The 9,091-nt window shown below is 44.5% G+C and overlaps 1 protein-coding gene across 3 annotated transcripts in view; it reads left to right on the top strand.

Moving 5' to 3' along the window:
• KIF14 (kinesin family member 14) overlaps positions 1-9,091 on the top strand; it is a 67,026-nt gene continuing 57,935 nt past the window's right edge. For 2 of the 3 annotated variants that reach the window (XM_090048894.1, XM_090048896.1), the window contains exons 1-4: positions 1-111; positions 1,742-2,991; positions 3,375-3,629; positions 4,806-4,893. In XM_090048894.1, coding sequence (XP_089905020.1) covers positions 1,865-2,991; positions 3,375-3,629; positions 4,806-4,893 — 1,470 coding nt within the window. In that variant the 5' untranslated portion in view covers positions 1-111; positions 1,742-1,864. The remainder of the gene's footprint in view (positions 112-1,741; positions 2,992-3,374; positions 3,630-4,805; positions 4,894-9,091) is intronic. The other variant, XM_090048895.1, reaches the window with a different exon arrangement.

Here is a 9,091-nt window from a genome sequence, read left to right as displayed (position 1 = left end):
CCACCTCCCCACGCGGCGCGTGACGTCACCGTCGGTTGCAGCCAATCGCGGGCGGCGCGGCGCATTCGAACCAGGCGCTGGAACTCGGCGGCCGGTTGCAGCGGAGCAGAGGTAAGCGGGCGCGGAGCGTAGGGGAGGGGGTAGGAGCGGTGAGGGAGCGGTGCCGGCCCCCCAGCTCCTTGCAAGGTGCTTCAGTCCTGCTGCCGTCTCGCTTTCAAGGCGTCTGCAGCTCGGGCTCGTGGTGCCAGGTGCTTTCAGAGGGGCCCCCAGGGCTGACTCCCTGCGGCGCCTGCGTGCGGCGGGTCTGTTTAACAGCTGTACAATGTACACGGCGGCAAAGGGGTTTGAGCGCCGCCCAGGGCGCTGGGAAACAGCCCCCCCTGCTCTCCCTTAGGCTGCCTTCCTGCCCTAGGCTGTAGGAGACACAGCGGGAATAGCCGACCCTTTTGCTGTTAAGCATATCCTAGAAGCGTACGAGAAGGAGGCCTTTGGACCCAAACTCTGACAGGCATCATCAGAAGGGAGAAGGCTCCTTCGGCACCAAGTATGGACATAGACAAGAGAGAATGCCACACCTATTAAAACAATAACATTTTTAATGATAAAGAGTCCCTGTTCCCCCAGCACTACCAGGAGTGACTAGAAATAACGGTCACAAGTTGGCAGAGGGTAGATTCAGACTAGACGTCAGGAGGCGCTACTTCATGGTCAGGGTGGCTAGGATCTGGAACCAACTTCCAAGCAAAGTGGTGCTGGCTCCTACCCTGGGGGTCTTTAAGAGGAGACTAGACAAACACCTTGCTGGGGTCATTTGACCCCAGTACTTTTTCTTGCCACGGTAGGGGATTGGACTTGATCTGCTCTGGTCCCTTCCGACCCTACAAACTATGAAATCATAGAATCATGGAAAATTAGGGCTGGATGGGACTTCAGGAGGTCATCTAGTCCAACGCCCTGCCCAAAGCAGGATCACCCCCAACTAGATCATCCCAGCCAAGGCTTTGTCTAGCCGGGTCTTGAGAACATCCACGGATGGAGCTTCCACCACCTCTCTGGGGTAACATGTTCCTGTGTTTTACTACCCTCGTGGTGAGAGAGAATTCTCTTCTGCATCTTACTTCTTATCTCATCTGTACTTGGTGCTGAGATAGTCTTATAAATGTCTTTCAGAGTTCAGGTCCCGGCCCTCTGGAAGGTGCAGTAGGCAAAATATTCCTTGTCTTGGTGCTCTGTTGTATTTTTCCAGTGGGATACGGTTGTTGATCAACATGGTCCGGAGAGCAGCAATTTCTCTGGTGGCTGTAGTGTTAATTTTATCGAGGGCTATGAAAACCAAGCAAATTTGAATTGCATTATATGTATCACTGGGTGATAAGCTTCTGTATGTTACTAGAGTTAGATGCTGTGTTTTTTGTACCAGCTGGAACTTTTTCACGGTGTTGGGTCTAATTCTCAGAAAGATATTGTTTAAAAAAAAAAAAAAATCAAATTTGATCATGATAGTGCACTTTCCAGTGGTGGCCTGAAACGCATTCAGTAAGGTAAAGTACAATCTCCTGGCCACTGAGCTTTTACTTAGTTACGTTGTTTTAATTAGTTGAGAGAAAAATCAAACAACATTTTCCTTCATTTTTGCTTTATTTTTAAACAGGCGAGCATGTAGCAGGCGGGTTTGTACATGATTTAGTTAAAATAGCTAACGTTGTACAATATAACAGAATTTGATGCTTTGCTATTACAGATTCCATAGGAACAAAGTTCACTGCTGCAGAGAGAAGAGAAACTTAAAAATTAATTTAATCTTGCAGGCAAAGTTTGGGCTGTATATTTTAGATCCTAATCTTAAAACTTGCGTGAAGCAAAAATGTCCATTTATACACTCCCTACGAGAAGTCGTACTGATGCATTTTGTACTGCTTTACAAAAGAATGCTCCACAAAGTACTTTCTCTAGAAGCAACAGGTTTGGACATGTGTCAGAAAATGAAAAAGATAACACATTCTCACTGTCTCTGAATAAGACCAAAGAAATAAATAGGACCTATGTGATTTCTGCCTGTAAAAAAGCAAATGTTACCACAGTTGCACCTAAACCTGAAGGTAGGTTCACACTCCAGAGACGAACTGGGGCAAGCAAAGAAACCATTTCTACTGATGATGACTTCAATGAGAATGCAATGCAGGACTCTGGTGTCTCACAGGTGGACAGAAGACTCACACTGCAGCGACGTTTGAGGACTGGATCAACAGAGAAATGTAAAATCAATAAAGAAAGTATACCCAGGATAGAAACTTCTGATTCTAAAGTTGCAAATAGCCGAAATGTGTTTCCCTTAAGCATTTGTACCGATGACTCCCACCACATTAAACCAGGACTTTGGTTAGTTGAAGGTCAGTCAAATGTAAAGATACACACGGATCTGAAAAATAAAGATGTCCTTGCTAATGTTAATGGTTCAAGTGGAAACAGTAATTGTACATATTTGAAACATAAGACCCATATTGCTGATGCTCAGATTCAATATGAAGTCCCTAAATCAGCACAGTTAATAGCAACAAAGCCCATTAACAGGACACCAGGTATAAAGCTGAATGAAAAAGATTTTAATAAACTATCTGGGAAGGAAAAGGTACAAAATTCACTTGCAAAACATGGCTATTTAGGAAGACAAAGAATTCCTTGGAAAGGCACCACAGAAGGAATTAATGTAATATCCAAGTGTGGGATATCTCAGAATGCCAAAAGTCCAGCCATATCTACTTTGACGAACAGGACACCTTGCCATCAAGTTATAGAGAAAAAGCAAATGAGGGCTTCTAATTCTCTTTCTGTAAGTAGAAGTGGAGGAGCTGAAGTGAATAACACACATGTGCCAGCTGTTGCACTTAAAGAAGAAACCCCAACTCAGATCCCTTGCACTAAGGATGATGCTTTCAAAGTAGAAAACAGCAAAGTGACGGTAGCTGTGCGAGTACGACCCTTCAGTAACAGGTGTGGAGCCAACTATTTTTGGGTGTTCTTTGGGTACTATAAATGCATACTTTTGTTCTAGTATATGCTCAATGGACTGCTTTTTTCAAAGTAATAACCAATAGTCTGTATGTTTTTAATAAGCTAGTACATAATGTGATCTGAATTTTTTTTAAAGTATGCTTTAAAAAAATGTAGTCAAGGGCTGGGGACAGGGAACTACTGGTAGAGCAGTGACCTTTGAATATTGTTTAGGTGAAACTTTCTTCTTTCTTCCTTCCTGAATGAATCAGTTCTTTATCAGACAATATGTTGCTTATAGAACACCTCAGTTCTTAAAGAGATAAGACTGAGGTGACCACCTTAGTTTCTAATGTTGGTTTGTTTGGTCTTTTTTTATTCAGAGAAAAAAATGAAATATCATTCCAAGTGGTTTCTATGAATGGCCCAGAGACAGCTGTGCAGCATCCAGACACCAAACAAACCTACAGCTTTATTTATGACTTTTCATTCTGGTCCTTTGACAAGTGTCATCCACATTTTGCAAGTCAGGAGATAATATACAAGACTTTGGCAGTACCCTTGCTAGAAAGAGCCTTTGAAGGATATAACACTTGTCTTTTTGCCTATGGACAGACTGGTTCTGGAAAATCATATACGTAAGTTTCAGAGGAAATATTATTTCAGGAGCTGGTTTAATAAGTCGCCTCCAATTGCTAGAAGAAACTAGACTGAAATGTATTTATTTATTCAGGTTTTGAATATCTGCTTTAAATGTAACGTTTGACTAGAAATTAAGATGCTTAGAGCTAGACAGATATTAATAGAAAAGTTACTGCATTATGGTGAAGGCTTAGTTGACTAGACAATGAAAACATAATTCAGGTTTGAGCAGTTGGTTTTGGCAAAGAAATTGTGGTTTGGCCAGGTATAAGTGAAAAAATTATGCTGGAAAATATAGTGTGTTAAAAACAGAAATAAATATACAACTACTATGGGTTTATTGCAGTCTTTGCAATTGACATACAAAATTCTGTCAATGCACAAAATAAGCTGAAAAAAGAATATTTTTAGCTACTCTTTTTCAGTTATACTTATCTTAAATATTATTTGCAAAACTTTAAAAGAAAAAATCAGTTCTGTCTAAATCCACTTTTGTTGACAAGTCAATGGCATCATTATTGTGCAAAACTGGTTTTACTTTAAGTATTTACTATTTGACCTGAGCAGACAAAATTGTTATCTTGTTTGTAGTATTTTTGTTAGTTTTTATTTAGGCAATTTTGTTGTCTACCATTCCTCGGTATCTTTAGTGGAACTGAAATTTAAGTGAAGTGGAAACTAAATTGCTTTAAAGTGAAGTGTGTTGAATTCTTTTAGAATAAAATGGTGACTTTTTTTAAAAGTTCAACAAGCTGGCCTCTATTTATTTTTATAAATAAGACGTTGATTTAAAAAAAAATATTTTAAATATCTTTAGTGTGAATATCTTAATGTAATTAAAAATAAACTTTATATGAATATTTTCAAGAAGATGGGTTTTATAGGCAGACTTTCAAAGGAAGCCCAAACACTTCACTTTGGAAGCAGAGGGATAAACTGATCTGTTTGTATTAGCATTGTAAAGTCACAATTGTAAAGCAATATTTTTTTATCCATCTGTATCCTAAATGGTCCTCTAATTTGTTTCTGTAACTAAATACTTAAGAAAGAGAACTGGGATCTGTAATGGTCTTTTAACTGCAGCATGGTTAATATTTACAGTGGGAAGACAAATACAAATAACTTCTTTTAAAGAGTTAAAAATATGAAAATATATACTTTCCTAATTATAGGATGATGGGATTTGGTGAAGAACCAGGAATCATTCCAAGATTTTGTGAAGATCTTTTCCTTCAAATTGGACAAACAGATACAGAAAAGGTATTTCTTCAGAATTATTTCTTTTGTGTGTGTATTGAATTAAAAAGTAGCTAGTATATTGATATCAAGGATTTGTTGTTTTATGGGGGGGGTGTTTCTCTTTTTTCTTTATTTTATACATCACTCCTGGCTTACTTCTTGTTTTCAGTATGCTGCATCTTAAATCTTATTTTTGCTCATAGAACTAACAAGCATGTTGTCTAGACCAGGGATGGCCAGCTTGTGACACACATGCTACAAGCAGTATGGGCAGCCTCTGTGTGTGGCCTGTGGCGGATCTGGGGGGCAGTACAGAAGCAGTTAAGGCAGGAAGAGGAAGTCAGAGCAGCAGATTAGATAGGGGAAAGGGATCAGAATGACAGTCGGTAAGAGTCCGGGACCAATTAGTGGCACACCTTTTGAAAAGATTGGCCCCACAGTTGTAGACAAGCAAACGTATACTATCCTATGATCCCAAAGTGGGAATAACATAAAATGAAATATGTGCATAGTATTTTTGCTGTACATATGACCATTACAGCGTTTTGGGTTAAATACATTAACATAATAGGAAACAGGGAATCAAGACATAGAATCAAAGCTAGAACAACTATAAATTGTAATAACTATTAATTATAATCAACAATTTATAAATATTGTGAAATTATCTTATTTTTTTTTGTTCTTATAAAATTCTGGGATTATTTAAGAACAATCTTTCAAGCCTGTTCTACAAATATAATTGAGTGTTTTTCTTTTTTCTTTTCTTCTGTTTTTTCTTTTAACCAAAATAGTTATCATGCACTTACATTTCATTGATCCAATGAAACCATAGTTGAAAGAGCATTCTTTAAATTACAAGGGTCTCAAAGCTAGACTCATGACCTAAAGGAAAATAGGGAAAAAGTCCTAGAAAGTACAAAGAGAAATATGCAGGCTTTGTCCCACTGTTTCTTAGAATACTCATGTATGTAATACATATATTTTGATTTGGTAACCAAGTGGGTCAAATGGAAACAGACTTGCAGTGGTTTGAACATCAGTGAATTCTCTGCATATCATTGGTTTATATGGCTGATCCATTGTTCTTCTTAACAATAAAACACTTCATCCTTTAGGTCAACCTTCGTGATTGGAGACTGTGTTCTAGACTTTTTATGAGGCAACATCAGTGCACATGATCTGCTGTGTGTTATCTCTCTTTCTCTACAATGCTAAATCTACCTAATATTATAAAACCTGTAGTCTGTCTGTCTGTCTGTCTCTCTGTGCATAACACTTTATTCTTACTCTGATTGGCTGATGGCAACAACCAATCACAGTGTGAATACAGCATTTGGCTAGGCGGTGATGGCATAGCTGAGTGCCGCCATGATGGTGGGGACACAAGGGATAGAGCCGGGGGGAGGAGAAGCCAGCACAGCTGGCCTTGCCCCCCCTGCCCTGTTCCCTGGAGGAGACAACAACGGAGCAGACAGAACTGGGGGGCATGGTCAGTGTAGCAGTCGTGCTCCCCATGCTCCTTGGAGGTGGCAGTGGCAGTGGGAAGGACAGGGGCCCGGCCTGGCCCCACCCCAAAACGGAGGGTATGGGGGGGTGCACAGGGCTCTGCAATGGCAGCAGAGAGGGTGGGGGGGGCGGCCCTGCCGCTGGCCCTGGCCCAACAATGGTGGCAGGGAGGGTGGAAAGGCCAGGCCCGGCCCTGTAGTGGAGTGGAGGAAAAGGAGAGCACCCCTTACCTGCATGAGGTGGGGGAATGGGGTTGGGGCCACTGCAACGAGGACAGGGTACAAATCTGAATGGCTGGGGGAGAATGGGGTCGGGTTCAAAGTGATGGTGGTGGGGTGGGGGAACAGGGTCAGGCCTGAATGGGGGGCTGGGGCTGGCTGAGTGGAGTGGAGGCACAGGGCTGGACATGGGGCTCTGTCCCCACTGGCCTCCCCAGGTGGGGGTGGGGAAGTGGCCTCAGCCCCAAAGTCGCAAGGGCGAGGGTGGGGGGAGCTAGCCTGGCCCTGGGACTCTCTCCCTATCCATCCCCTGGCAGGCCAGCAGTGCTGATCCCTTCTCCCCTGCTCCCTGCAGGCTGCCACAACAGAGAGGATGGGGGGGCAAGGCCAACGGTGGCCATGCCCTTCTCAGTGCTGCAGGTGGCGGTGACAGAGTGGGAGTGTGGGACCAGTAGATGGAGTGGGGGGCAGTCTGGCCCCGGCCCTGGATCAGAAGTGGCAGGGGGTAGAAGGGGAGTGGGCCCAGCCCTGAAGGTGGGGTTGGGGAATGGGGCCAGATGCAGGTCACTGTCCCTGGCTGCGCGCCCCCCATCCTTTTTTACAGGCAGTTGGCTAGTCTCTATTCCTCTACCTATCTATCTGTCTATTAGGGCTGTGCGAAGCTTCAGTCCCTGATTCAATCCAGTGCAGATTTGGCCTGATTTGGTAGCCGAATCTCTGAATTGAATTGGGAGACCCCTTAATCTCTCTGAATCGAATCAGAACCCTCCGAATCAGTTCGGAGAAATTTAGAAAGATTTGGCGATTCGGATATAGGCGCAGCTTTAAATGTTTTTTCTACATACCTCAAGGTACCAGGCAGCTTGTGAAAGCTATGATGGTGGGGCGGATGGAGAGTCCCACAGAGAAGTGCGGGGGGCTGCTAGACCCGGAAGTGGACCAGAAGCACTTCTGGTCCACTTCTGGGTCCTCCGGGGAGTGCATGGGGTGGCCCAGTGCAACTCCCTGGTTCGGCTGGGTCTGGGGGCCACCCCCCGCGGCCAGTCGCTGAACTGGGGTGGGCGTGGGGGAGGCCCTTGCGCTCTTGGCAGCAGACCCAGAAGTGGACTGGAATTAGATTTCATAGATTTCATAGACATTAGGGCTGGAAGGGACCTCGGGAGATCATTGAGTCCAGCCCCCTGCCCAAAGTCAGCTAGGGTCATAGGATCCCAGCAAGATAAGCATCCAATTTACTCTTGAAGGTGTTCAATGTAGGTGCTTGAACCACCTCCGCTGGCAGACTGTTCCAGACCTTGGGGGCTCGGACAGTAAAGAAATTCTTCCTTATGTCCAGCCTGAAACGGTCTTGCAGGAGTTCGTGACCGTTTGACCTCGTCATCCCTTGGGGCGCTCTGGTGAACAAACGTTGCCCCAGATCCTGGTGGTCACCACTGATAAACTTATAGGTGGCCATCAGATCACCCCTGAGCCTGTGCTTTTCCAGGCTAAAGAGTCCCATGGCTCTCAGCCTGTCATCGTAAGATCTGTTTTCCTGACCTCTGATCATGCACGTGGCTCTCCTCTGGACTCTCTCAAGCTTCTCCACATCCTTTTTGAATTGTGGAGCCCAAAACTGGACGCAATACTCCAGCTGCGGCCTCACCAAGGCCGAGTACAAGGGGAGAATGACGTCCCGGGATTTGCTCGAGAAGCATCTATGGATGCAAGCCAGCATTTTGGTCGCTTTACTAGCCGCAGCATCGCATTGCAGGCTCATGCTCATCTTGTGGTCAATGATGACCCCCAAGTCTTTCTTCTGTGGTGCTATCCAACGTAGCACTGCTGAGCCTATAAGGATGCTGCAGGTTTTTCCTCCCACGGCGGAGAACCTTGCATTTTTCGGTGTTAAACACCATCAGGTTCTCGTCTGCCCATTTGCTGAGCTTGTCCAGGTCAGCCTGGATCACCCGCCTATCTTCTGGCGTGGATGCTTTGCCCCAAAGTTTGGTGTCATTGGCAAACTTGGCCAGTCCACTCCTGACTCCAATGTCCACATCATTAATGAAGATGTTGAACAGTATGGGTCCAAGGACAGAGCCTTGAGGGACCCCACTGGTCACAGGGCACCACGATGAGTGACTGCCATCAATTACAACCCTCTGGGTCCGACCACGGAGCCAGTTTCCCAGCCAGCGGATTGTGGTGGAGCCAAGGCCACAACTGGGCAGTTTGGCCAAGAGGTGATCATGGGATACCAGATCAAAGGCTTTTTTGAAGTCAAGATATATGACATCAATCTCTTCTCCCTTGTCCAGGTGATAGGTCACCTGGTCGTAGAAGGAAATGAGATTTGTCAAACAAGACCTACCCACAACAAACCCGTGCTGGCTATCCCTTAGGATGTTAGCCTGGGCCAGTCCATCAAGGATGGCCTCCTTAATAAACTTTTCTAAGATCTTCCCCAGGATAGAAGTCAGGTTAATGGGCCTGTAGTTAGCCGGATCCACTCT

The sequence above is a fragment of the Crocodylus siamensis genome, chromosome 5 (assembly GCF_052110815.1).
Source record: "Crocodylus siamensis isolate JL-2025a chromosome 5, ASM5211081v1, whole genome shotgun sequence".
Taxonomy (NCBI): domain Eukaryota; kingdom Metazoa; phylum Chordata; order Crocodylia; family Crocodylidae; genus Crocodylus; species Crocodylus siamensis.
The sequence above is the reverse complement of the archived record's forward strand: the minus strand, read 5'-3'. Positions and strand labels throughout refer to the sequence as shown.